The sequence below is a fragment of the Solenopsis invicta genome, chromosome 5 (genome assembly GCF_016802725.1).
Source record: "Solenopsis invicta isolate M01_SB chromosome 5, UNIL_Sinv_3.0, whole genome shotgun sequence".
Classification (NCBI taxonomy): Eukaryota; Metazoa; Arthropoda; class Insecta; order Hymenoptera; family Formicidae; genus Solenopsis; species Solenopsis invicta.
In genome coordinates, this window is record NC_052668.1 from 18976861 (window position 1) to 19003102 (window position 26242).

At 34.1% G+C, this 26242-nt stretch overlaps 6 protein-coding genes across 14 annotated transcripts; 2 read left to right on the plus strand and 4 right to left on the minus strand.

Annotated features, from left to right (window-relative positions):
- Nucleotides 1–241: 241 nt before the first annotated feature.
- LOC105205716 (motile sperm domain-containing protein 1) lies at nt 242–2808 on the minus strand. Of its 5 annotated transcripts, none has more exons than XM_011175199.3 (6): nt 2685–2808; nt 2021–2194; nt 1778–1941; nt 1549–1708; nt 1139–1339; nt 242–806 (listed from the first exon to the last, which is right to left on the minus strand). In XM_011175199.3, exons 2-6 carry the CDS (start codon nt 2160–2162, stop codon nt 775–777), a joined length of 699 nt encoding a protein of 232 aa, XP_011173501.1. In that variant the 5' UTR covers nt 2163–2194; nt 2685–2808; the 3' UTR covers nt 242–774. The 5 variants fall into 5 exon arrangements, with proteins under 5 accessions (XP_011173501.1, XP_011173502.1, XP_011173504.1 ...); XM_011175200.3 differs by having other exon boundaries at nt 2689–2775; XM_011175202.3 differs by having other exon boundaries at nt 1139–1282; nt 2510–2748.
- Nucleotides 2809–4214: 1406 nt separating this feature from the next.
- Nucleotides 4215–9225, plus strand: LOC105205714 (peptidyl-prolyl cis-trans isomerase cyp11). Its single transcript, XM_011175197.3, has 9 exons — nt 4215–4449; nt 5199–5497; nt 6073–6160; nt 6889–6918; nt 7010–7155; nt 7289–7382; nt 7457–7709; nt 7913–8008; nt 8083–9225. The coding sequence occupies exons 2-9, from the start codon at nt 5221–5223 to the stop codon at nt 8743–8745; spliced, it is 1647 nt and encodes a 548-aa protein (XP_011173499.1). The 5' UTR covers nt 4215–4449; nt 5199–5220; the 3' UTR covers nt 8746–9225.
- Nucleotides 9226–10056: 831 nt separating this feature from the next.
- On the minus strand, nt 10057–14753 carry LOC105205713 (programmed cell death 6-interacting protein). Of its 2 annotated transcripts, none has more exons than XM_011175196.3 (15): nt 14527–14753; nt 13647–13762; nt 13304–13431; nt 12952–13230; nt 12785–12886; nt 12486–12708; nt 12291–12414; nt 12036–12213; nt 11796–11957; nt 11580–11723; nt 11267–11482; nt 11028–11177; nt 10805–10949; nt 10528–10701; nt 10057–10455 (listed from the first exon to the last, which is right to left on the minus strand). In XM_011175196.3, exons 1-15 carry the CDS (start codon nt 14748–14750, stop codon nt 10346–10348), a joined length of 2475 nt encoding a protein of 824 aa, XP_011173498.2. In that variant the 5' UTR covers nt 14751–14753; the 3' UTR covers nt 10057–10345. The 2 variants fall into 2 exon arrangements, with proteins under 2 accessions (XP_011173498.2, XP_011173497.2); XM_011175195.3 differs by having other exon boundaries at nt 10528–10725.
- A 135-nt stretch (nt 14754–14888) lies between these two features.
- Nucleotides 14889–19682, plus strand: LOC105205712 (exocyst complex component 6B). Of its 3 annotated transcripts, XM_011175194.3 has the most exons (14): nt 14889–15049; nt 15141–15335; nt 15869–16034; nt 16436–16722; nt 16806–16908; nt 17290–17529; nt 17597–17764; nt 17854–17925; nt 18008–18142; nt 18212–18582; nt 18648–18882; nt 18955–19096; nt 19182–19368; nt 19447–19682. In XM_011175194.3, exons 2-14 carry the CDS (start codon nt 15268–15270, stop codon nt 19571–19573), a joined length of 2301 nt encoding a protein of 766 aa, XP_011173496.1. In that variant the 5' UTR covers nt 14889–15049; nt 15141–15267; the 3' UTR covers nt 19574–19682. The 3 variants fall into 3 exon arrangements, with proteins under 3 accessions (XP_011173496.1, XP_011173495.1, XP_025987729.1); XM_011175193.3 differs by having other exon boundaries at nt 14902–15335; XM_026131944.2 differs by lacking the exons at nt 14889–15049; nt 15141–15335 and adding an exon at nt 15456–15662.
- Nucleotides 19683–19846: 164 nt separating this feature from the next.
- LOC105205711 (eukaryotic translation initiation factor 4B) lies at nt 19847–24081 on the minus strand. Of its 2 annotated transcripts, none has more exons than XM_026131945.2 (12): nt 23931–24081; nt 23563–23691; nt 22995–23176; nt 22389–22496; nt 22082–22310; nt 21606–21863; nt 21249–21525; nt 21034–21079; nt 20811–20958; nt 20629–20731; nt 20476–20548; nt 19847–20393 (listed from the first exon to the last, which is right to left on the minus strand). In XM_026131945.2, the coding sequence occupies exons 1-12, from the start codon at nt 23938–23940 to the stop codon at nt 20325–20327; spliced, it is 1632 nt and encodes a 543-aa protein (XP_025987730.2). In that variant the 5' UTR covers nt 23941–24081; the 3' UTR covers nt 19847–20324. The 2 variants fall into 2 exon arrangements, with proteins under 2 accessions (XP_025987730.2, XP_011173494.2); XM_011175192.3 differs by having other exon boundaries at nt 20629–20734.
- A 557-nt stretch (nt 24082–24638) lies between these two features.
- LOC105205710 (nurim homolog) lies at nt 24639–26117 on the minus strand. The gene is made up of 3 exons (XM_011175191.3): nt 25729–26117; nt 25173–25653; nt 24639–24897 (listed from the first exon to the last, which is right to left on the minus strand). The coding sequence occupies exons 1-3, from the start codon at nt 25895–25897 to the stop codon at nt 24774–24776; spliced, it is 774 nt and encodes a 257-aa protein (XP_011173493.1). The 5' UTR covers nt 25898–26117; the 3' UTR covers nt 24639–24773.
- Nucleotides 26118–26242: the final 125 nt, after the last annotated feature.

The window sequence follows — 26242 nt, forward strand, 5'->3', positions numbered from 1 at the left end:
TGTATGAATAGTTTAATATATCTTCCGTCCAGTTTCTCGAAAGTACATTTCTCAAAAAGATCGTTGCCTCTTTTAAAATTGAAGTTTCTTTGTAAAAAATAAAATTATAGGTTGCTTTATAATTTAAATATTTGCAACTGGAATTTTTACTCCGCTATTCTGCTTTAATTTCATCAAATCATGCCTTCTATCTAAAATAACAAATGTAACGAATAATAGATGTAGAAAAAATGTGTGAGAATTATCTATTGTAGATACTTTTTAATATTTAAATTTTAATCCAACTTTATATACAACAGGAAGATCCTCTTATCTAACTGTACATACATGAGATCATGGCAATTAGATTATATAAAGTGATCATTATAAACGGCGAAATATATATTACAATGATTATATATACAACATAAAAATACAAAATCAGATGAGCTAGCAGTATAAATATTAACATGTTTTGCCATTATATTACGTTTATAAAGGCATATATAATTTATCATCGGTATATATACATGATCGCGCGTGGTTTAAATAAAATTACATTACGTTTCCCAGTAGGCCTGGAATGGTTCACGAGCCAGAATATCTTATCATACGTTTCGAGACTGCCTCGTTAAAATAGGATCTATCTTGGTCAACACAATGTTGAAATTTATTGTTTGTAGACTAGAATCGAGTACATTTCGTAAGAAAGGAGGCCCAACGAAGTCTTTATATTAATTTTATCTTACGATCTTCTATCCTGTGTACAAAGTTGTTCGTATAAAAATCTAAAGATTATAGCCCTAAAACGATATTTGCAACCATACCTGAAACAAAAAAATTATTGTAATTTAAAGATATGTGTGTATATAAATGTAGCGATGGTGGCATAGAGTCGTGCGTCTGCTCTCTGCCGAAGATTTGGATTCAAATCCTGATCAGAACCATTTGATTTTATTTAATCGCTACCTCTCGGAAGGCAATAGCAAATAAACCAGAGAGTATCTTGCCAAAAAAACTTCTAATTTAGGCTGTTCGGAACCAGCGTTTAAACTATAGGTTTTATGTATTTATGTAAATTAAAGGGGGGGGGGGGAAATATTATATATATATATATATATAAAAAAATATATATATATATATATAATTATACACTTACCTAATACAAATGAGAATATTAGTTTAAAATTCACAGAGAGATGGAGATAATCAGGCAGCCTATGATTTTGTTCTCCTTCAGTAGGTAGAAGTAATCCAATTATACATATAATTCCTGCGATGAGCGCTACGTGATTTGTACCGCCTAGAGCACCGTTAACGTGCAATAATAATTTATTCGAGGATAAATTCATTATTGTAACTATAATCGACAACAATTTATTTCAAATTTGTATATCAATGTAGCTTCCATTTATAGCAGTTTAGACGTAAACACAAATCATTTTGCAATATGCAAATATAAAATTTCTATTGTTTTACACTTTCTTTTTATATATCATATAAAAAGCTGCAATTTACATAAAAAAAGTACAAGCTTAACTTAAAGCAATCCTTTAGATATTTACTTACGATCCATAGTTTTATTTCGGCTTATAAGTGCATATGTTTCCTGCTGCTTATTCTCATTTATTGGAAGTTGTTGAAATATGTCTGGATCTGGTGTCGCTCGTCCAGCTGTATCCATTATTCCAGGAAGAAGTTTAGCTTCTACATCTCTTTTTCCAATTATCTAGCAATATTGATAGACTTTAAAACCTAAATGATCACCTCCTTCAATTATTTATATTATAAATATTACCTGCTTATTAGGATATTCGTACATTTGTATCCTGAATTTGTCGATCACATTGCAGTTAGTCGCCAAAACTGCTGTATGTCTGACGACAATATCTACACAGGAACTCGCTTTTATTACGCCCTCTGGATCAACCACTTGATATTTGTATGGCGCAGTAGACAAAACTATAATAACAGGATTTGTTTATTAAATAACCAAAATCAAAGTCAAAGATCTTTTCATCAGAAGAAAACAAAGAATTACCTTTGAATTTAACTGGAAATTCATATGGGTTATACAAAGTTAACACTTGCTTGTGGGTGGATTGGTCGTCCAAATAGAATGTAATGCTTTGTGGAAACACAAAGATTGGCAATTTCCGAGGCGTAATCGCTGACATCGACATTGTTCTTTCTTAATCTTAAGCTACCCATACACCTGCAAGATACAATGCTTGTGTATTTTGCACAGATGTCCATCACTCTATTTATGTATTTGCTTGCGCTCTACATTTCAATACAAAATTGTACACAAATGTAATTATGGAAGCTATTCTTTTAGATATATTTAATAGATTATGAAATCTGAATTCTATAACTTGACCCTCATGTAAGATTCATATATCATACATCGCGAAGAAAATAGCAAAATTGCGTAAAAAAGGCAACGTATCGTATTCATCAATTTCAGCTCATGGAATTAACAAATAATCTACAAGAATTTGTATCGAATTTCTAAATTTCCACGACTCACTCGAAATGAAACAAAGCTATCAGCTGGACCTCAAATTGGAGTAAACTCACGATCGCAACAAGCTGCGAACTGCGATTTCTGCACGGAAATATCACGACCGTGCCGTTGGATCGAACTTCACGTCGCGTTAAGTGAAATATGCAAAAAAAAATTCATATATATGCAAAATATTTACAAACAATTGAGTATCCCATGACACATCGCTGTAGGTTGACCACAAGCGCACCTGCGCAGTGCGCACACCTGCGCATGAAAGTCTTATACGCATCCTCATCTAGATGAATTTTGCAACGCATTCTGCCGTTTACTAGAAATATTTCTAGGGACTTTAGTGATGAGCTCGAGCACACAAAGGCTGCGTTCCGAAATTCACTGCCAGTACTGAAAATCTATAGTATACGTAACGTGAACTATAGATTTTCAGTACTTGCAGTGTATATCGGAACGCAGCCAAAATGCATAGCATGTAGTATAGAAACTTATAGCGATTTCGAGTGCAGTAGGTTTTAACCCAGATTTGACGCCATTTGCCAGAATCGTCCAATTAGAACGGACTATTGGACATTGAACCTATCGTTTGTTTTCTGTTCCTGAACTTCCTGAATTAGTGTGCATTTAAAGTGAAATAGATATATATTTGAAAGTTAGTGAAAACAAGAAGAAACGTTCCAGTGCAGTTTAGTGCTGGAATAGAAAACAAGCCTCTAGGCTTAGGCTCAAAGCACACAGGACGCGTCAACGCGTTACGCGTGGCGAATAGCCAATCATTCTTTTGCTTTCTTATTTCTTGTCATAAAAACGAAAAAATGATTGGCTATTCGCCACGCGTAACGCGTTGACGCGTTCTGTGTGCATTGAGCCTTAAGCGTCGTCTACAATACAGTCGTTACGATGTTACGACGTTGCGACGGACCAATCAAAGAAGAAAATATATCATTTTTTCTTCTATGATTGGTCCGTCGCAGAGTCGTAACATCGTAACGACTGTATTGTAGACGACGCTTTAAACTCACTGCACTCAGAAACGCTATTAGGCCTGGGGGTCGATCATGAAACTTTTTCCCTAAGGCGGAAACGTGAAAAGTGAAAATCTTTACCATTGAAGTTAATGGAGAAATTTTTCACTTTTCACGTTTCTGCCTTAGGGAAAAAGTTTCATGATCGACCCCCTGTTCGTGTTGCTGCCCTTTTTGAATTAATTTCTTTGTCGTCTCTCTCTTTCTTACGATCGAATACGTATTTATAGGCTTGTTTTCTATTCCTGCACTAGACTGCACTGGAACGTTCTTTCTTGCTTTCGCTAACTATCAAATATATATCTATTTCATTTTAAGTGCACACTAATTTAGGGAGTTCAGGAACAGAAAACAAACGGAATCTCATCTCGAGTGCAAAAATTTTTGGGGATTTCAAGCAACTCGAACAAACCTATTATTAATCGCGGTTTCGCGGAACAGAGCGATATTTTTTTCTACTACATTTATTTGTTTCATGTAAAAACACGTCGAATTAGACTAATTTCAGCAAAATCAGTGGTAGTGAGGGTGTTCTGAATAATAATTGCCCACGTCGCGCCAATTGACTAATTTTCATATAAAATGTTTTTATTGGCTGTTCCATACGAAAATCTCTAAACAGCGGTCGTTGTGAATAGCGGTGGCAACGTTATCAAATGGAAGTCCCGATTTCTGCGACCGTCTGATACGAGCTTTATGCAACGTTCTGTGATATGGACTTTACGGACCATATTGCGCTCTTCGTGGAAGTTGTTAATACGTAGCTGTTTTTCACCGTCTTATTGAGATATTTGATTAATTCGATGTTTGTCGTCGAGCCTCGGGAATCGAGTACGCACGTATCGGGATAATTAACGACGTTGAGAACATTCCGTAGATTCGTGTCAAGGGTAGTTCAACCACTATCTCAAATATCCCGAGGAGGTAAGCATATACGGTTCTATAAAACCTCTAACCTTTCCATCCAATTTTTTGGAGGATTTGCACAGACTCGCGCGAGTAAATCGGTAGTTATTACCGTCTCCTCTCAAACTTTCTCTTGTCATTGTCTTTATCGTTTTCACATGAAGCGACACGTGCAACAGTACGCGTGGACGCCATTCTCGACACGCCGAACGGAATCGCGGAGTCATACCGGATAAGACAATCTGTGCATTAATTTTAATGCACTGTGATCTTGACTGGATTTGTCGTGATTATTTCTCGATATACTGACGCGTGTACTTTTACATTCTTTTGCTTTATCTTTTCTTCATTCTTTTATTTTTATTTTATTTTAATATTCTGAATATCTCTCTTCTTTTTTTTTCAGGTAGGTGTGGTAGTAACAGTTTTAAGTCATATCAAATTACACGTTGAAAACTGAAGATTGAGAATTGAAGATTAGACTTCATTTATCAAATAAAGTTTTAATTTTGATCAGAATTTCATTTTGAATTCTAATCTTCAATGTATAATTTGATATATGCTTTGGTATTTTACTTTTTGCATGTAAATCTTCTATTTTGTACTTGTACTTATTTATTTCATTAATGAACAAGATGTACACAATAAATTTTAAAATCAATTTGTAGCTCTGTATCTTGCTAAATTCATATAAATATTTGTATAATTTTATAATATAATTTGAATATCCCATGCTATGCTAATTGCTCACATCTTAACATTTACAGATAATCCAAAGATCCTCTCGCCATGGTTAATGCTAGGGTATTTTTTGATGTTGAGGTCGGTGGCCTACCCATGGGCAGAATAGTCTTTGAATTATTTTCAGACACTTGTCCCATAACGTGTGAGAATTTTCGTGGATTATGTACAGGAGAAAAGGGACTTGGGAAAACGACGGGCAAGCCGTTGCATTATAAAGGCATTGTTTTTCATAGGGTTGTAAAAGATTTCATGATTCAAGGTGGAGATTTTTCAATAGGTAATGGGACAGGTGGCGAGTCGATTTATGGTGGTACATTTGCAGGTAAATATATGATATTTTAATATCATAGCAATTTAGTTCAATATACTGTAATGCAGGATGTTTGCTACCAAAAGAAATCATGAAAATCCTGGAATTTTCAGAGAGTTTATTTTTTTCTTAAAAGTTATGGATTTTCCTGGAGATTTTATTGGTACTCAAGAAAATTTTGAAAACTTTTTAATTTAATCTATTTTTCTGAAAATTATTTTTTTACTGTATATTGCTGATAGATTGTCAAAAGCTATATTTACATCATATTATTTCTTGGTAATATTTTCTCAGATTCTATATTCAAAGCTCAAGTGACTTTTTTGTGATTGTATAAAAATATTAAATATAAAATAAATTTATTTTAAAACTACATTAAAAAATTTTTTAAATTTACTTTTTCTAAGTTAACTTGGAATTTGGAATAAAATTGCTGAAAAATCTGAAAATTCTTAAAATTTTTTTATAAAATTGAATAAATATTCTCATAAAGATTTTTTTCTAATAAAAAAGAAAGATAGGATAAATTTACTTTCTAACTATCTAGAATTTGTTTTTAACTTCTAAGCATTGGTTTTTTTTTGCAGATGAAAACTTTATTATGAAACATAATAAGCCATTTTTATTGTCAATGGCGAATCGCGGTAGAGATACCAATGGCTCACAATTTTTTATGTAAGTACATTAAAATAATATTAAAAATTATTGCTCTCTATAAAATGCATGCACATGTAAATTTTAAGAGAAATCTGTAAATTTTAATATATTAATTATAATTATTCTTTATTACAAAAGCATTGTTACTGTGTTATACATATTATGTGGTTATTTATATATTTAGCAAAATCTTACAGGTACCTTAGAGGTATCTTACAGGTAGCAAGCAAGATATTACAATGTGGTTAATATGCATACAGTGCACATTCCTTATTCAAAGATTTCTCTTTAAAACAGTTTTTGGAATTCTTTTCATTAACTAGGCACTCTATGTAAATCATGATAAAGTTAACACAACATTAATATTTAATCATGTTGACCAAAGAACTCTCACTTAAATATAAATATGGGAAATCAAGGGAGGGATATGAGGCTAATCCTTGTAGCGATTCTATTGTATATATAAATAGATAATCGACAGATTTAATTATGTGGTGAAAATCAGCGAATTTAAATTGCACACGAATGTACAGTATTGCTCCCATAATATTTATGCGGCGAACTCACGGCAGATGTTGAAAAGATATAGGAGTAAGAATCATTCTGGAGGAATGAATAACTTAGCGATGTTTTTGCGTAGTCGTGAGGGGGTCTGCACACCACTACTACAACACAAATGACCAATGAAAGCTCTCTGGCTCTTTCTGTTCACCTCTCATCCCCTTAATCATATTTTGTTGTTGTAGTACAACACAACCAGCGCCTCACCTCGACAAGTGAGTGTACATTGAGGTTGAAAAATTTGATTTTACTATAGTCGCAAAGTGTTAAATAACCTAAGTTCTATATGAAAATATCTCGTTTTAGTGTCCATGTGGTTTTTGGAGAAGTAGTGTCTGGGCAAGAGATCGTTACGCATATTGAAGGACTTCCAGTAGACCGAATGTCACGTCCATTGCAAGATGCTAAGGTTGTGAACTGTGGCGAATTAATTTTGAAGCTCAAAAGTAAAGGTATAATTGCTTTTTATACTCCAAATACAGATACGGGATAGAGAAAAATCATAGTTCTCTGATAAATGGATTACTATGTGTGTATGTATATATGTATATATATATATATATATATATATATATATGTTTGCAGCGAAAAAACGAGAAGCAAAGCAAAGTAGTTCGGCAGATTCAGAATCTGATTCTTATGCTGATAAGGCGAAAAAGAAAAAGAAGAGCAAGAAAAGGTATGTTATCAAGCGCGAGAAAAACTACAAATTCCAAATATTCGATAATTATAATAACCACAATCTTTTTTCAGTAAAAAGAGAGCAAAGTCAGAAGATGGTGAAATTCAAGATTCTAACGAGGAAGATGAGGGTGAACCTCATCCGCTAGTGTCCGTTACGAAAATTGATCCCGATGAAATTCCAGAAGTACCAGCAAATAAATTTTTATATAGAGCAGGATCCACCAATAACGCAAATCAGAAGGAATTCAGACAGCATTATGGAAGAGATCGCGCGCGATCTCACAGAAAGACTGGCCGTGTTTTCAAGGGTAGAGGAATATTTGTAAGTGATTAAATTTAATTGTTGTAAAGTACATGCTGATATCTGTTACGTATTCGTGATTATTCAGTTCATCAATCGCATATAATTAATGAACAGATAAGAATGCAGCGTGCGCATCAGATTTCGTCTATTAACTTGTTGATTTATCTTGTCCATTTGCTACGAACTTCAATTACAGATGTACGTTTAAAATAAATTTTTAGCGATATCACACGCCTTCTCGAAGTCGTTCCCGAAGTACAACACCACCTCATTGGAAGCAAGCTCAAAACCGTACTATCAAATTGCATGAATTTCAGGTATATCGTACATGTATTGAAGTGTGTATAACATACACATAATTGTTATTTCTACGTGCTGTTTTGTATTGCAGAAAATAGAAAAAGATCGAATCAAGAAAGAAGAAGAGTTCAAACAACGTGAAACTGATAGAATTAGAAGATTCGTAGAGAATCCGGATGAAAATGATCAAATGCCAGATTTAGATGTGTGCACGACAGAATTAATGGAGAATAAAGAAAACGATCAGACAGACGAGACAGCAGCTATGACTAAAATGGCGCAAGATGATAACGCAGAGGGAAATGACGTTGTGCAAAGCAAGGAGGAGAATAAGCATAATAAAAATGAGAAGCCATTCAAACGCGACCGATCCTACAACGATAGAAACTCCCGACGTGACTCCAGAGATAGGAACAGAAGACGCGGACGTTCTCGATCAAGAGATCGTCGAAGATCGAGAGATAGAGATTATGATCGTAGAACGAGTCGTGATAGAAGGAATCGGAGAAATTATTCTCCTCGTAGGCGAGATTCTTACAGATCCTACAGACCCGGAAGAGATAATTACAGGTACTATGATAAACGCAACGATCGACGTCGGAATAATTTTAATTCCCATCAGGACAACGATATTAACTCACGCTACGACAAAAATAAGTATAAGAGAAATGATAATGTACCGGACACGAGCCAAGCGAAATTTAAACGTCGCTCGCGATCAAGCAGCTCCAGCAGCCAACACTCCAAAAATTAATCTGCGTTTCACATTCTTCTTTTTGCTTATGGACACCAACGAAATATTAATAAAATACAATTTGTGACTGTTATTTAAATCAATAAAGTCTGAACGATTAGCTTATGCAGTATTTGTTGTTAGGTGTTTTTTAGATAAACGTACATATCTAACATAATATTGTTGCAGTACATTTTTTCTATTATTTATGAATATATTATGGGATGCAATTTTAAATTAATATAATTAATTTTAATTATTGTATGTGTAATTTTAGTACTAAAGTGTAAAATTGGTACTGCATTATTTAATCGTTCAAATATTAGCAATCATGCAAATTCTTTCAGATAATCGATCTATGGTACCAAATACCAAATGCTGTTGAGCACTCTAATATTATGATCATGCTATCGATGTACAATCACTTACATATTATTAATTTGTGAATCAATAATGTCATAATAATGCTGGAGCAATATATATTAATTCTTTTTCGATACATTTGTGGTTAATGCACATGTTTCATCATTGGAATGTACAATAATGTTTATCTATATTTACATACTCTTATGAAAGTATCTATTTATCGCATCTCAACCTCTTTCTCTTTCCTGTGTTGGATATATATATATATATATATTTTTTTTTTTCAAAATTTTTCTCTAGATTTCTAATATAAATTCCTTTTATAGAGTTCAAATCATTATTCTGTTTCATAGGATTAGCAAAGGCACCCGACAAAATTGGTCTTGAAAATTAATGATAAATTAAGTCAACGATTAAAAAATACGCTTGAAATATTTTATATGTAAAGCTTTAAAATTCTATTATATTATCTATAAAAATATCAATTAAAAAAATTTATTTATAGATTAAATATTGTAAGGATGTATTCAATGTTTCTGTATGATCAATATAAATATAAATATTTTTTTAACTGTATAAATCGTTATCATAATAATCGTTTGGGATAAATATCAGAAATATCGGTATGAAAAAACATCCATAAAATTTTAGATTTATGAATTCGTTTAACCATCTTTTGGTTAATGTCTGTTTAAATTAATAGTATAAACGCTTTGTTTAATATATATATGTTGTTCATTGCAATTTTTTGCAATTTGCATTCGCGTTTTATGCAATATTTTATATACGATGTATACATCCTGTACAAAAGATATACATCATATATTACTATAACAAATATCTTCACTAAAAATGTAATACACGCGCTTTTGTACCAACGTAGCGTACTTGAAAGTCATTTTATTGCTAGTCGACGCATCGAGATCTTTTGATCCAGGTGATTTAGGTGAAAATAAGTTCTATATGTTCAATTTATTTTACAAAATATATTTATAAATTGATAATATGCCCTCTACACAAAATTGATGAAGCTTAAAGCGTAACAAATATCAACGATCAATCTGTACTAGATAAAGGACTCGATACGGCGAAACGTGTAACAATTAGTAAACGCAAATTCCCTTGAATTACACGCAACATCATCACCCCAATGTTGGTTAATTGCAGTTTTTTCTAGAATTTATATATAAAATATGCGTGATATACGATTATATTTCAAATCGCAGTATACGCTAATACCGCCTGTCTGTATAGTTTACCATGGGTTTTGACCATGCGGTGGTGGTTGAGTGCCACCGTAACGTGGTAACGTAGCGAAACCTCCATATGGAGCTTGAGGCATACTCTGGTATGGATTGTATCCTCCTAAAAAATCAACAATTTTATATATGCTTTTTGAACATATTACAGATAAAACTACGAGATCTCCATTTATACCTTGTGTAGGATATGGCATTGTAGCATATGGATTGTACGTCGTCGGCAACGGTGGAGGAGCATACGGCGCGGTTACAACAGGATACGGCGTTGTCGGTGCAGCACCGTAAGGTATAGGCATACCACCTTGATGTTGGACTGGATAAGGCAGCTGCGGCGACGATGTGGCGGCTTCTGTTGGATTTATGCCAGGAGGACCTTTTTTTCAAAGAGAGTTCAATATTCACTCGAATTAGCACGCGTAAACAAAATCAATTAACGTAACAGTTATCCATACCACTGCCGTGATGAGATGGAATACTCGGTGTTGTAGCGGGACCGGTCTGACTCAAATTCGTAGTTAAATCTTTCAAGAGTTCTTCCTTTTCAGTTTTTCGTGCGAAACAGAAGTCGGATATCTTATTTTGGAAAACCACGAGTAGCTACCGAAAGACATAAATTGTTTAAATAACGTCGACAAAGGTAAAAGCAAACATAAATAGTAAGAGAAATAAATGTACCTGCGTTAAATCATTATAAAATTTAGCCCCTTCTACTAGATTGTTCTTTAGCTCTTTAAATGCATCATAAGCAGAAGCCAGTTTACAAAGCATCGCTTCTCGCGCACTGCCGCTACCAGCTTGCTCGTTTGTAAATTCTGTATGGCAACTCTAAAACAATCGCAGATTTTTGTACATGTTTCCGTCTTGTTCACACCTCTGATTTTGAAAAATCCGTCATACTAATATCGGCTACATACTTGAATTTCAGCAACTAATTTTTCCTGTTGTGCTATACTTTCTCGTACTTGCTTCTGCAAAGGCCCATAACACTTTCCCAAACTCTCGACAGATATATTTGGTTCATCGATCGCGCCATCTTTGGCCAATGCCGAAAGGAACGTTGTCTTCATATCATTGGCAGCGAATTTAAATTCATTTTCGATGGTGTCTCGTACAGATTTCAATGTGGCTACCTAACAAAAAAAAAAAGCTCCATAATAATTAAAATGCAAAAAATTAAAATGTATAAATCCGTTTATTGCGATTGTCCTTATAATTTTTTTTACTTACATCTTCCATTAATTTCCTAAGTTTCATAACAGCATTACTTTCTTGGAGAGCAGATCCCTGTGGAATAGCACTTGAAAGTTCGTCCTCATCTAAACTTAGGATTTCGATCCCTTCTTTATGGCTTTCATATTTCTCACGAACTACCTATGTACGGATCAATACAATGGAACACTCGTAAGATTAATGAAGTTTTGTTTTCTCTCTTTGAATCTTTACCTTGTCAGCAGAAACTGCGTTATTTATAATTTCACGATATTTTTGTAAATTGTTAGTAAATTGTTCCGTCAATCGGGCACTTGGTGTCCGCTTCCAACGTTCTTTGAATTGCTCTCTTAACTGGTCGTCAGACTCACGTTCTTCCTGCAGCATTCTTTCAGACTGTAAAAGATGATGTAAAAAATAATGCAACACTTTTAAAGAACTTTTGTAAAAAAAAATATGCATCATCTTTTTTACCTCATCTAAAAGTTCTTTATTACGCTGCAATAAATCCGGCAATTCTCTCATAGATGCTTCCAAAGCGTTTATTCCACCTGATTCTCGTACGCGAACTGCTTTATCCAATAGCGATTGTGGTATTTCCGTACCACTCGTATCTTCTATAGCGGCTGGCAAGTTCAAGCTTGCTAAAACGCTACATACACAATAAAAATATTTAATGAAGAATCGATGGCTCGACGATAAAAATCGCATTATACTTCAAATATGTACCTATTTAGGAGTTGAGTCATTTCACGAAGATTCGAAATTTCGTAATTAACGAGTTCATTACGACGATTCTCGTAGGCCGACAATGCGTGGCGTACATTAAGGGGCAACAACTCGACGAATAAATCTGTGAACATGTATCAATATAGTTAACGTTATGAAAAGGGCGTCTTCTCGTGCAAAATCAACATCGCAAACCTTTGAAATCGGTACTAAATATTTCAGGTAGCGGAAGTAGTTTAGCAACGCTTGCTTTTCCTATAGCCTCTACATGCTTAATATCTGGAATTCTTTCGTGATATATAAAATCATTATCCTTCTTCACCTCTGTCAGATTTCTTTGTGCCTTGTTGGCGTAATCTTGGAACAGATTTGGTTTATTCGATCTCTGTTGAGCAGCTTTAAACAACTCCACGGCATGCTGGAAATATCAACGTATTGTCAATGACAATGAAAACGTTAATGAAATAAATAATTTTAGATAATATTGGAATTACCTCCAATCTAGCAATTTCTTCTCCAATAGTTTTATTACTTTTGCATACAAGCGATTGATGAAATTCAGCCATGGCACGGTAACCAGCTTGTTTACCCGCGATCTGTGATAACATTTATTTATAATAATGTATAAAAGTGATTCTGTAAATCATCTCAATGTACTAACCAATGGCACCCATTCCTTATCCCAAAACGCACGAAAGATTTCCTTTTGGAATAGTTTCAGAGCGTCCGCGTACAGTTCTTCCGCCTGCGCCGCCAGTCTAGCAACAATACCATCCTTCATGGAATCATGGATCGCTTTGTGAACGAATATCTCTTGTGCTTGCGCGAGCATTAAAGCGCTCAACGCTCCGAGTGTTTCTGGGCTAATATCAGGTGTCGGTTCTTGCTGAATCGCCATCATAACGTTTCCCTTCAGATGATTAAATATTCCAGCCGATTGCTATGAGAAGAATGAATAAACATTAAACACATCATAAAGAATATTAATAATGTAGAAGGACAAAAATGCGAACCTGAAATAATTTAGCTGACAGCTTTAATCCTTCATCACTGTCCAAGGACTGGGTAGCTGCCACAGAACTTTGCAAAGCAGCGATATTGAAGAGCACACATACTTTTTCGTATGCCAATGTACTGATCGCTACATAAAACAGTATTAAAAGTAATACTGATCGCATTTTTATTGACATACAAAAATTCCAGTAAAACATATCACCTTATCTTATCTATAATTCTAATATGCAATCTTAATCTAAAGATTACTCAAAACTGCTATATATTTACCAATTGCTTTAAATGGCTCTCAAACGATTCAAATTTCATAAAGATTTGTAAGATAACTACATTTTTACTTACTCAAACTAAGTTTTCCTCCAAAAATCGTACGATCAAAGGCATCTTTCCATTTGAATGGTATTTGTAATTCATGAGCAGGGATTTTCCCTTCCAGAGCGCATAATTGATCATAATAGCTGCAAATAAAGACATATGATAATGCTCCATTTCAAATTTTTTATATAAAATATAAAACATAATTATGCAAAAACTTTATTTACATCACCCAATTCTATAGTGAAAAAACAAATTATTAATACATTAAAATTATTTTGATGACTGTCAAACTTCTTAATTAAAGGAAATAACAAGATCTTCTTTCCATATATTTCCAAGATCTAACTCTATCTTTTTCAATTTTAAATCTGCTCTACACAAAGAATTAAATTCTGTTAAAGCCAAACTGTGATAAAATATATAATAACATTTTATCTGTATACTTTTAAACCTTCAAATCTAATAAAATCCACAAAGATCTTTGGACTTCCTAAATTTTTTTAAAGTATTTTAGGGTGATATTCATAGTCCAATCTTACATTTTAAATTATCATAAGTACGATTTCAAGATGCTGTGCAGTCTTTACAGTGACTGGACGGAAGACCACTTAAGATCCAATCTGATCTTTAATTTAAGATCTGGCTACGAACACTGCTCTTCAAAAAAAAAAGAAATGAGAAGAAGGAAGAGTCATGAGCATTCCATCATGTTTTATGTAGATAAATCGAGCCGATCGAATATCGTTCGTTACCCACCACGAATTCATCGATGTGAACGGCTCGGGACCGCGGAGAGACGACGAGCGAAATACGTCGAACGTTCCGTTTAAGAAATCATGACGTGGTCCAGCCGTCGCACGCAATAATTGAAAGAATAATTGAGATAGAAAGATGACTCATGTACCTGTAGATAACCTGTAAAGAGCTCTCGTACTTCTCGAAGGCACGCCATAGAGCGTTGTTCCGCAGCTTGCTGAACTCTGCGATGGCGTCCGCATAATCTTTACCTGTGCCGCTGTATGTCGATCGGATGACATTGGTGAGCGGCTTCACGACATCGACATCGGACGGCTTCTTCAACGGTATCGCAATCAGTTCCGCCATCTTTGACGTATGGCTCGTCGTCATAAAGCTCTATATATATAGCAGTCAGGCTGAGCAATGCTGACAACTTCCTAGTTATAACCTCATGTTCCTCTAGCTAGAGTGAGTTTTTTAATTCATCAGATCTGTTCTTTTTAGCTGAACTGACTGCACTAGTTCACAGTTTATCTTTTTCCCTTCACGTTAAAAGAAGAAAGATAAACTCTGAACTAGTGCAGCTAGTTTAGCTAAAAAGAACAGGCCTTCGAGCTGGCGGTGTAGCACCGCGTGGTTGCAAAAAGTGCAAAACGACGCCTCAACGGCAAGAAACTTCGGTGATATAGGTTATGAGAAAACTGTATTTTTGTTATGAGTTATGAGATCATTGTCGTCAAAGATGAAATTGGAATAACATGGTGTATCCGTTGCCACTAGAGCTGACAATAAATAGTAAAGCCGTAACTCGAAAAACGCTGTCTGACGTGGATGAGACACTCGTGGTCGGTCGAGTTTGTCAAACTTGTCACTTGATAGCTTCGCTATCCTCGAATTCGGCGACGTGATGCAGCGGTACGATATTCTGATCCAGGAGATCGAGGGCATCGACGACTATCTGGGCCCAACGTTCCGGTAAGCGAAATAAATTTAACTGAATGGGATTGTGGAGGTTTAAAATGTAGGAAGTACGCGCCCATCCAATTAAAATCCACCCCCTTCACGCAGATGCGACGAGCTCGTGGTTCGCATATGCGCACTCGAGGGGGTGGTTTTAAAGAGGGGTGACATTACAGAAGTACCCACCGCGTATAACTCACACCCTCGAGCGAATTTACAATCGCGACTCGAAATGTCAATTAATTTGTCACCGAATCTCTTAGCGTCGATGGTGCCGAAGCACGAGTATCTACTTTATGAGATAGAATCAACCGACGCTAATAGTATTGGTCTCGTTTTCAGGTATTGTCAAAGTGGCGATCATGCTATTTTTTGCCTAGGATAAAAATATAAAAAATGAAAATTTTTACTATTTTACTTTTCACCTAAGGAGGAAGTTGTGGAACATAATAGCTATCTAGAATGCAAATAATGAGCCGTGTAACTAAGAAATTTGATTACAACTAAAAGATGACAACAGAAATTATCATGTTTGATTTATGTTGCAGAGCGATTTACGATGGCCACGAGCATCAAAAATTTATGGAAAAGCTCGACGATCGTATCAAAGCTCACGACAAGGACATCGAAAGGATGTGCAATCATCACTATCAGGGATTTATTGATTCTATCCGGGAGCTTTTGCAAGTTCGCTCACAGGCGCAACAATTGAATGTTAGTTTTTATCACTCTTCGAAAATAATCGACAACAGTAACTGACATTCAATGTAACTTTGACACAGCAATACTTTTTAATAGGACTAGTTGATTTGCTTTAAAGACTTTGACATTCAAACTTTAAAATTTCAGTATTAAAATATTAAAAGGTCTAAGTTTTGAAGCTTTAATAGTTTATTATTCTTATATATATATATATATATATATATATATATACTTTTTATTTATATTTTTAGCATTTCTTGAATAAATTCACCATTTGCATGAATATATGTATTTTAAAGCTTCAAAGGCACCTTAAACTTCAAAAGTTTGAATATTCAAAGTTCTCAGAAGTAACAGCGCTAATATTTAATAGTAAGACACTTTTTAATGATTTATTTAACCTTGCTATACAGGCAGAAATATTGGAGCTTGATAAATGCATCACCGCTACATCCACCAAAGTGATTGAGAAGGGCGAGGAACTTGTGAAAGCTCGTAAAATCGAAAGCAACATGGCAGCTGCTGTAGACAGTCTCACTATGTGCCTTCCTGTCTTAGCCGCATATGCAAAGTTACAGAAACAATTGAAAGATAAACGTTATTATCCAGCCTTGAAAACGCTGGAGCAGTTGGAGCATCATGATCTACCGAAAGTTACGAATTATAGGTTTTCATCTCAAATCACACAACAAATTCCACAGTAAGTTTGATTGAAAAAATCTTTCTCAAGTATTATCGTATACCTTTTGTAAAAATATTGTATAATTGTATTTCTTGTTCTAGATTGCGCGAGAATATAAAGGATGCATCTATGTCTGATCTACGAGATTTTCTAGAAAATATCAGAAAACATTCGCCAAAAATTGGAGAAGTTGCAATGAGGCATGTGAGTAATTAAAAAAATTTTTACTTATCTATATTATACACGGTATCTGGCAACAGATGGGAGAAAATTTAAGAAGAGATTCTAAATGGTAAAATAAAATAAAAATCAAAAATAAAAAAATAATTAGATTTTGTTTTTTAATTATAAACGTTTAAACATTTATGTAAAAACTGCTTAAAGCGTGTGAATATTTAAACTTAATCAAAAAATAAAGCCATAATAGTAATTTTTATTGATTTTTATTTTTTTCTTATTTTATTATTTTATCATCTAAAATCACTCTAATTTTTTTCTTACTTATTACTGAACATCCTGTACAACATGTGTTCAGACAGACCTATTATTTATATATAATTTATCAATTTTGACATGTTTTATTAGACCGCTGAACAGTTGGCGACTGAGGCAGAAATCACAGGAAGAAAGAAAAAAAGATCTCACATGAATCAGTCAAACGAAGTCGAGGAGGAACTAAGCGCCCAAGATTTAATGGATTTCAGTCCCGTATATCGATGTATGCATATTTATACTGTGCTCCGGGAAGGAGAAACTTTTAAAACGTACTATAGGCAACAAAGAAAGCAGCAAGCTAGGCTAGTTTTGCAACCACCCATCAATATGGTAAATTTACTCGCCGAATACTGTTTTGTCTGTATTCATGTTTCAGTAACGAGTTATTTTCTTTTAGCACGAGAGTATAGTCGGATATCAAACTTACCTACACGGTATCATTGGTTTCTTTGTGGTAGAGGATCATATATTGAATACAGGTAATGGATTAGCTACTCGCGCGTATTTGGATGAACTTTGGACCATGGCATTGTCCACCATAGTAAATGCTTTACGTACACATTCGGTAAATTATTACATGCAGTTATATTTTATATTATGAGTCATAATTTATGCCAATTATAATTAATATAAGAAAATTTATAAATTTTTAAGGCTTACTGTACAGACGCTACACTTATACTAAAAATCAAAAATCTTATTATGTTATTCAATACTACTCTAAGGGTAAGCAAAAGTGCATTTATCTTCCATTGTTCATATATATGCATATGTAACTTGAGCTATTTTTCCTGTTGTGTATAAATAGGATTACGGCTATGCCGTAGAACAGTTATGTGATTTGTTACAAGAAATTAGAGTACATTACAACGAAGTGTTGATGCAACATTGGGTTCAAGTGTTCAGGGATATTTTGGACGAAGATAGTTTCTTGCCAATTCAAGTAATTATCATTTATACTTATGAAACATTTGTCTTCTAAATTATTTATTTACTCAGTCATTTGGTCCAGGTTACAACGCAAACGGAATACGACGAAGTTTTAAATCTATTTCCTTACCACGATGAGGAGTTGCAAAAAGCTGAATTTCCGAAGAAATTTCCATTTTCCGATATGGTACCAAAGGTTTATCAGCAAGTAAAAGAATTTATTTACGCTTGTCTAAAATTCTCAGAGGACTTGAACTTTACGCAAACAGAGATTGATGAGATGATATGCAAATCAACAAATTTGTTATTAACAAGAACGTTTAGCGGATGCTTGTCATCCTTATTTCGTAAACCATCTTTAGCACTCTTGCAAGTAGTACAAATTATAATAAATACAGGCTATCTTGAGAAGTCTACGAAGTATTTAGAAGAATTTGTGACTAATATTACTGGGTAAATATTTAATACTTTTTTTTGTATTAAGTAAAATAGCCATTAAGTATATCTAAATTTTTTAGCACACCGCATCAAGGCCAATTAAGTTGCATGGGTGTGGAATCTGCTATGTTTCGGGTCGCACGAGATGATGCCGAAAAGCAGATTTGTGATAAATTGAAGAATAAGCTGGATGAATTTTTAGAGTTGGAAAATTACGATTGGAACTTGGCGGAACCTCAAGGACATGCATCGGGATTCATCACAGATCTTATTGCATTCTTGCAGAGCACATTTACGTGTTTCACTAATTTACCCGTAAATATTGCGATACAATGCAGTTGTATGTATGTGTGATTTCCAGACAATAATCGATAATTAATACCTCAGGATGAAGTAGCTCAAGTGGCATGCAAATCCGCATGTTCTCACATCGCAAAAGCCATATTAGGCATATTGATTAGCGAAGATGTAAAACAGATATCTATGGGCGCATTGCAACAAGTCAATTTGGATACGATACAATGCGAACGTAAATCATTATATTTTTCATTATATTATTTTATCATAAAACATGTTTTTGAGAACATAAAAATTTAAATTATTATAATTTTCAGAATTTGCTGCTTCTGAGCCAGTTGTTGGTCTGCCAGAAGGAACCTTGTTGCAATACTTCTCACAGTTACGACAGTTACTAGATTTATTTATGAGTTGGGACTGGCCTACTTACTTTCATGATTATGGTCATGATTCTAGTAAATATGATTTAGTAACTCCTAATATGGCTGTGCTTTTGCTGGAAAAGTGTGTATTATATGTTATCTGTACTTTCATTTTGCATGTGTATTGTGTATTTCTTTATCAGCAGACATGTTTTTACAGGTTGAAAGAGTCTGATAAGAAAACGGTGTTCTCTGTGTTAAAGAAAAGCGAAAGGGATAAAAAGAAATTGCTTGAAACTGTATTAAAGCAATTACGTCAATTAGCACAGACTACTCAACAGCAGTAGGAGTTAGAATTAATAATGTACCATGTATATATAATATATTCTGAGAATGTATAAATACATAATAATTTTTATACATATATAATTATTATAAAAATATGATTATTAACAATATGAACATTTATTATAAAAGCATATTTGCGTCAAGTCAAGTCTCTACGTATATATTTTTACAAGCATTTTTTTTTATCTTTCGATTTCAAATTGTTTCCAACATATATGAATGCACAGGAGAATTAATGCGGGGAGAAACAGGAATTAAAGTGCAACGTAACATTTGTGTTCCCATATACTTATTATTTTAATTTCCTTCTATATTGGCATTGTTATATTACATGTAAACGAGTCGTATCGTACAATTACTGTACAGCGGATTAAGTATAATGTATAAAGTTCCAATTGCTACACCTCATATACAGTGTAATTATTCTTGGAATCATACAAAAAGTTTGATGTAATTCACTCGGTAATCACGAGAAATTTGCGACATTGTGACTTAACAATGCCAAAATTTTTCGTGCCGAAAATGAAGTAAATATATAAGTTGATATAGAAATATAGTTATTGAGAATATTAAAATAGAGATTAAATACAAATCAACAATAATTCCAATAAAGTAATACCAAGAGCGCAACACCTGGTTTACGACAAATCCATGCAATAATAGAAGTAAAACAAATGATAATACGCATAATTGTGTATTGCATGTGGCACAATTTAGTAGATGTGTGATGCAAATTGTAATCAATTAAGACTATTCATCGAAATTGTCGGGATCCACATCATCAGGTAGCATAGAATATTTGTTGGAAGCTACAAAATTCTTTTTAAAAAGAAAACAGAAAATTTAATGCGCTGCAACTATTAATCGATATATACTTTCAATATTAATTAATTCTACTCACTGGAGCTTGTTCGTCCTTAGCTTTCGGCATTCTACTGATTTCATCTTTCTCTTTGTCTTTATCTTTGCGATCCCTGCAAGCAAAAGTAAATAAAATACAGGTAAATTCAAATCTTGCGTATATAAAATATCTATATTTTCTTTCCGTTGATACCTTTCCGCTGCACGAGTATCTTTCTCAATGGACTTCTGAGGTCCTTTGGATGTCGGTGGTCCAGAACGCGAAGCAGATGATGATTTGGATCCACTTTGCTCCTCTACTTTAAAAATATAAGTCTCATATATCATGTCTTCAAATAAATTTTGTGAAAGAGTTTAAAAACGAAAGTAGCTTACCAGAACGAGTAGGAGTCGGTTGAGATCGTGGCGCAGACCTCTCAAGTCGAGCACCTCTATCCTCTTCTGATCGCCATGCTGGCCGCCCTCTTTCCTTTTCTTTGTCTTTATCTTTGTCGCGCTCCTTGTCTTTATCATCGCGTCCTTCCTGGAAACGGAAGTTATTTAACTTTACTTTTTATAATTACAGATATATTCTTTGCGCTCGATTCAAAATACTTACGCCATTACGTCGACCCCAAGTACCATCTCTGCGTTCCTTAGTATCCCTGGAAAGAAAACGCGTCAAAAGTTTTGAATAGATACATCTCATGCAAATTTAACGAAAGTACAACATGAGATTTTTTATGTAAAAATTACATAATTTAATTTGTGGAAATTTCGAGCAAAATGTGTGTTAATCTAATAATTTCGGGACATTCTGTACACTATACGTACGTTTCTTCTCGGGATCGTGATTCCGCGTAAGACTTGGCGAGACGCTCTTCTATCTCTCGTTCGCGGGCAGTGGTATCTACAGGTTTAGCAGCACCGAAAATATTTGCTGCTGGCACGGGCGCAGCAGCTGGCGGTCGTTGAGTCGATTCTGAACTTGTCGTTGATTTCGTCGGTTCGTCGGTGCTTTCCTTAGCTGTCGAATCTTCCGCAACTACGATGGGCTCGACGGGTTTCGTGCGAGGCTGTAGTTGCAGTTTCGGTCTTTGTCGCGACTCGGCTAAATAAGCATAATTGAATAAAGATATCGGTAATTGAGATATATCTTTCATGTATTATATCAAACAATTGTACACTTACGTTTCGGATCTCGGTCCTGTCGACGATCGCGATCCCAATCGGAAGAGTCACCGTAATTGCGACGTGGCCCGAAACTACTGCTCTTGTCTCCATCTCTGTCTTTGCTTCTCCCTCTATCACCAAAGCGATTCCAGTCCCTGTCTTTGTCCCTGTCCCTGTCCTTGCTATCATCTCTGAAGCCACCCCTTTCTCTAAACGAGGATCCTTTATCGTTGCTGTCTCTCTCGCGCCATGCACCTGGCTTGTTATCTTCATATCCTGGTAAATAAAAAATAAATATTTCTCGATTGTAAGATGATCTTTCGAGAATTTATCTTTATTAAAATGGGATAACACGTGGCTCTGTGCGAAAACAGTCGATTGTAATCAGAAAGTCCCAGGTTCAATCCCGAAAATCACCTCGTATATTTTTTTTATGGCTAACGTCAAAAATCTAAAGGTTATTTAAACCTAAGGAAAAAGTAAAATTTTTGTACTTTCTCTATCGTCTCGTCGATCTCTGTTGTCAAATCGGTCTCTATCGTATCGGCTGCGATAGGACTCTGTGTCCAACAGATCTTCGCGCGGCCCGCTCCTCCAGTCGCCGGATGTGCGTTCTGGATCGTCATAATTGTCTCGACGATTGTCCCTGCCCATCCTACCACCTCGACGATCATCGTTGGTGCTATTTGAGACTTCGATTCTCACTCGTCTCGTCTTGATGGTCTACATGGAAAGATAAATGACATTATTTTCAACGTAATTTTTTAACGATAAGTATTATTAAGTACTATTTGTTTTTACCGTATTTGTCATAGAAAGGGCATCAATTAGGCTCTGGCGATCTTCAAATTCCACATAGCCATAGCCCTTAATTTTATTCGCGTCTTTTGGCAGACGCATGCTCGAAATCTGCATAAAAAATGCATGATTTATAAAAAAAGTAAATAAATTTTTGTTTCTTTATCAAAATGTACAATTAAAATATAGTAAGATTTTATATTAATTATATTATGAAAATGTTTATTGGGACTCATTGAATTTTATATATAAAATGTAAATAAAAGTTTGCTTAGAATATTTAACTATAGAGAAATCGTCATTCATATTGAAAACATAATGTCCATTGCAATCAGTGTAGATTATCTTTGATAATTTTAGTTTAATTTATTCTTTATCTTTTTCTGATTTTTAAAACTAGAAAAAAGATAAAAAATGTCAGAAAAAATCATAATCATCAACAATAATATATATTATAGATCTATAATTAAAAAATATATAAAGTGACGTGATTGTAATAGTTATTATATTGTCATATATTATGTTGTTATATATTAATTGTTTATAAAATGTAATATTATAATCCTGAAATATAGATGATAAAATAATATACTTGCAAAAGTAACAGACCTTCATATCTGCGAAAAAATCAGCCAAATCAGTTTCATCCACATCGTATGGCAGATTACTTATGTAAGCTACATAAGGAGGATTTGTAGGGATGTTTTCTTCGTCAATCCCTGGTCCTCGTGCAGCTCTTGGAGCAGTCGGCAATATAACCGGATCTTTGTTGCTCCTTGATGAAAATCCTTCTGTAAAATTAATTGATACAATAAGAAAGCAGATCAATATTATAAGAAAACAGATACATATTTTTATATTACACAAGTACTAATAAAAAATTAATTATGACAAAGAATTATATAATAGTTACTAATTTTCACTATTTAAAATTCCAAGTAATCAAATATCATTATAACAAATGTAACATGGTAAAATAATTTTTTATACATTCTGCACAAGAATACATATAAGCATAATGTACAATACTAAAGATATAATCTAATGCAAACTGATGCACAAATACATTTAATAACTAGTACAAAGGTCTATGTATTTTTTTTTTTAATAGAACCAACTAAGAAGCACACTCGATCGTTGATCTCAAATTATGACAAAGATGATCCATTCAACTTACCATGGTCGTCCTCCACATCATCAGCCCAATTAGACGATTTCATCGGAACATTAGGAGTCGGCCCATTTCCTTCGGCCAGGAATGACCATAGATCGACGGTCACTCCCTTCTTCTTCTTGCTCTTCTTGCCTGTAAAACATACAGCGAGCGTATCGTTAGAGGAATATACCGTCGCGGCCCTCGTGGGCGCGAAACGCGCCTAGCAGCTCGTGTAATATCGAAAGCATGGTGACCACGTCGCGCGGAGTTTGGTTAGGTGCAAACGTGCAAGGCGAGAACGGGGGCGCGGACAACGCCCCGGAATCGCTTTGGACAACGAAAAAATAGTTCTCCACCGGGACTCGCGATCGCGCCGACCGAGAACGTACCTGAGGACATGGTAACGGTTGAGAAATCCACGGAATTACGTGCCAGGCCGTGTCTACGTGCACCACACAACCACTCTCATAGAATCTGTGAAAGCACGAATCATACTTGCGCGAGATGCACACGCGCGACACATTCACGAAACGGAGGAACTTCCTCTAGCTTGTCAGTCTGATATTTCCTGTTGGAAGTTTCTAGGAGACGAATTTTCTTATTGGATATCTGGACTGCAAGCAAATTGGACTAACCAATAGTGCATTCGATTTGCTAAGGACTTCAAGTGAGAGATCGGACAAACCACCGCCATTTCAGAAATACCGGATGTGTTTCATATCAAATGCATTTATTATACATTAACTTCGGAATAACTGTTTCATAAATGTTTTGTAAAAAAAATTATTATTTTATTGTAAACAATAATTTTTACAGAAAATGGCAATAAAAAAAAACGGAAAAATAATTCAAACTGACTGAAGGGAGTTATGCCGTTATGTGAATGATGCTAATTAAAATTGAATCATCCAATATTCTAAAAACTATAAAGACGTATATTTTATTACATTAAATAAAAACAAAAATCAATATATAGAAAACAAAGCTATATTATTAAGTAACAAAGTTATTTATTAATTGTAACTTTGACAAAGTTAATTACATTAATATATATACAATATCAATCTGAGATTTTTAAATAAAATATAAAACTCTTATTATGTAGGTACGTATGTTTTTAATATTCATTAATTTATATTAATCTGTTATATATATACACACATACGAAATCAATGAGAAAAAAAAAAATGTTAGACACAAGAAATCTAGATGGAGTAAAATGACAAATGTAATTATGACAATTCTATTTGTTTTTGTCTAAAATATCTGACGTGATAATTATAATCCTCGGAATCTATTGTCCATAACAATGCCATATACACTGTCAATATGGTGGCCAATAACACTCGATCCACACTGTAAAGAAAAAGTATTCGCAAAATTTATTTTAGTTTTTTTTATTTTATTTATTTGCAAGATTTATTTCATACAATTTAAGCATTACAAAAAATAATAAATTTCAGTCAATCTATATATATATATATATAAAATATAAAATATAAGTAAACTATTACAGATATATGGATTTAAACTAAACTTCAGTCAATCTATATATATATATATATAAAATATAAAATATAAGTAAACTATTACAGATATATGGATTTAAACTAAACTTCACAAAATCTCACCTCATAATAGGATAAATCCACAAAATTGCAAGGAATCCAGTAAAACTTGGATGCCTCATGTGTTTCATATATCTGCGTAGCTCTCTGGATTTTTTATCCAATGGGCTGTTTATTTTGGATACTTTGTACCATATTTGCTTGAGACCACAAAGCTCAGCGATATCCATCATGATACAACCACTATAAATAATGCTCCAAGCAAACACATGGAAGCCAGAAAATATTGTCCAGACCACATCATTGGAAGTCTCAAACTTCCAGAGTGTTGTATCTGAGATACACTGCCAATTGTTGATCAAGAAATGAAGACTCGCCGAGCTGCAGGCATTGTAAATACTCCTGCTAAGATGGTCAATATGCAGTCTACAGAAAGTATGCTTAACAAATTCATTTGCCATAAGAGAATGTTGGAAAGAAAAGATTGTAATGAGCAACATATCTATTAGAAGAAACCATAAGGTAGATTCGGATGCATTGTCATCTGAAAACAATTGAGTTAACTTATAGAAGTTTAATCTTAGAAATCAGTACAATTATTTGACAAAAATGTATGTACCTGACGCTGTATATGAATTTTCGTTATCGCCATGACTTGACAGGAAATAAGTTAGCCTGCACAAGATGTAACAAGTATACACAAAACTACAGGTACCCACAATTACGCTCAATACATTAGAGATCATCTTTCGTGAGATAAATGACATAACATAAGCGGGCTTGAACATAGATTATGTTAGAAAGTGTATTTTTATACTTCGTTGTAATATTTCGTTATGAAAGAGTGCACATTTCATAAACGATGTTTACTTAAATTTGCTTATAAATAAACCAAAATAAACAATGACACTAATTTTGCGGTTTTGTTTACACTAGCATAAAAAATAACATTGGGAGTCAAACCACAATATCTAAACTTATCCAAACTTGTCTTTTACAGAATATTTCTTGCGTTATTCGTAAGCTTGTCGGACGTTGATGATTGGTTGTGAGATAGAGAAGTTTCCAAATCCCCAGAGATTCCCCATTTTGCAACCAATCAGCACGTTTGACAGGCTTGCCCTACGCGTGTA

Excerpts from the sequence above, each read along its gene's own strand:
- LOC105205712 (XM_026131944.2), top strand. The coding sequence starts at position 15,553 with ATGTCAATTAATTTGTCACCGAATCTCTTAGCGTCGATGGTGCCGAAG. Across the intron at positions 18,583-18,647 it reads TTTGTGACTAATATTACTGG|CACACCGCATCAAGGCCAAT; the intron begins GTAAATATTTAA and ends TAAATTTTTTAG. Across the intron at positions 19,369-19,446 it reads GCTGTGCTTTTGCTGGAAAA|GTTGAAAGAGTCTGATAAGA; the intron begins GTGTGTATTATA and ends ATGTTTTTACAG.
- LOC105205714 (XM_011175197.3), top strand. The coding sequence starts at position 5,221 with ATGGTTAATGCTAGGGTATTTTTTGATGTTGAGGTCGGTGGCCTACCC. Across the intron at positions 7,156-7,288 it reads TTTGAAGCTCAAAAGTAAAG|CGAAAAAACGAGAAGCAAAG; the intron begins GTATAATTGCTT and ends ATATGTTTGCAG. Across the intron at positions 8,009-8,082 it reads TCAAATTGCATGAATTTCAG|AAAATAGAAAAAGATCGAAT; the intron begins GTATATCGTACA and ends TTTGTATTGCAG.
- LOC105205713 (XM_011175195.3), bottom strand. The coding sequence starts at position 14,750 with ATGACGACGAGCCATACGTCAAAGATGGCGGAACTGATTGCGATACCG. Across the intron at positions 13,231-13,303 it reads TGTCAGCTAAATTATTTCAG|CAATCGGCTGGAATATTTAA; the intron begins GTTCGCATTTTT and ends TTCTTCTCATAG. Across the intron at positions 11,483-11,579 it reads TTAGGAAATTAATGGAAGAT|GTAGCCACATTGAAATCTGT; the intron begins GTAAGTAAAAAA and ends TTTTTTTGTTAG.
- LOC105205711 (XM_011175192.3), bottom strand. Across the intron at positions 22,311-22,388 it reads CCCTTTCTATGACAAATACG|ACCATCAAGACGAGACGAGT; the intron begins GTAAAAACAAAT and ends CTTTCCATGTAG. Across the intron at positions 20,959-21,033 it reads CTTGGGGTCGACGTAATGGC|GAAGGACGCGATGATAAAGA; the intron begins GTAAGTATTTTG and ends TTCCGTTTCCAG.
- LOC105205716 (XM_011175199.3), bottom strand. The coding sequence starts at position 2,162 with ATGTCGATGTCAGCGATTACGCCTCGGAAATTGCCAATCTTTGTGTTT. Across the intron at positions 1,942-2,020 it reads ATTTCCAGTTAAATTCAAAG|TTTTGTCTACTGCGCCATAC; the intron begins GTAATTCTTTGT and ends CTGTTATTATAG. Across the intron at positions 1,340-1,548 it reads CCGAAATAAAACTATGGATC|TTACAATAATGAATTTATCC; the intron begins GTAAGTAAATAT and ends TGTCGATTATAG.
- LOC105205710 (XM_011175191.3), bottom strand. The coding sequence starts at position 25,897 with ATGTTCAAGCCCGCTTATGTTATGTCATTTATCTCACGAAAGATGATC. Across the intron at positions 25,654-25,728 it reads AAATTCATATACAGCGTCAG|ATGACAATGCATCCGAATCT; the intron begins GTACATACATTT and ends AATTGTTTTCAG. Across the intron at positions 24,898-25,172 it reads TGGATTTATCCTATTATGAG|TGTGGATCGAGTGTTATTGG; the intron begins GTGAGATTTTGT and ends TTTTCTTTACAG.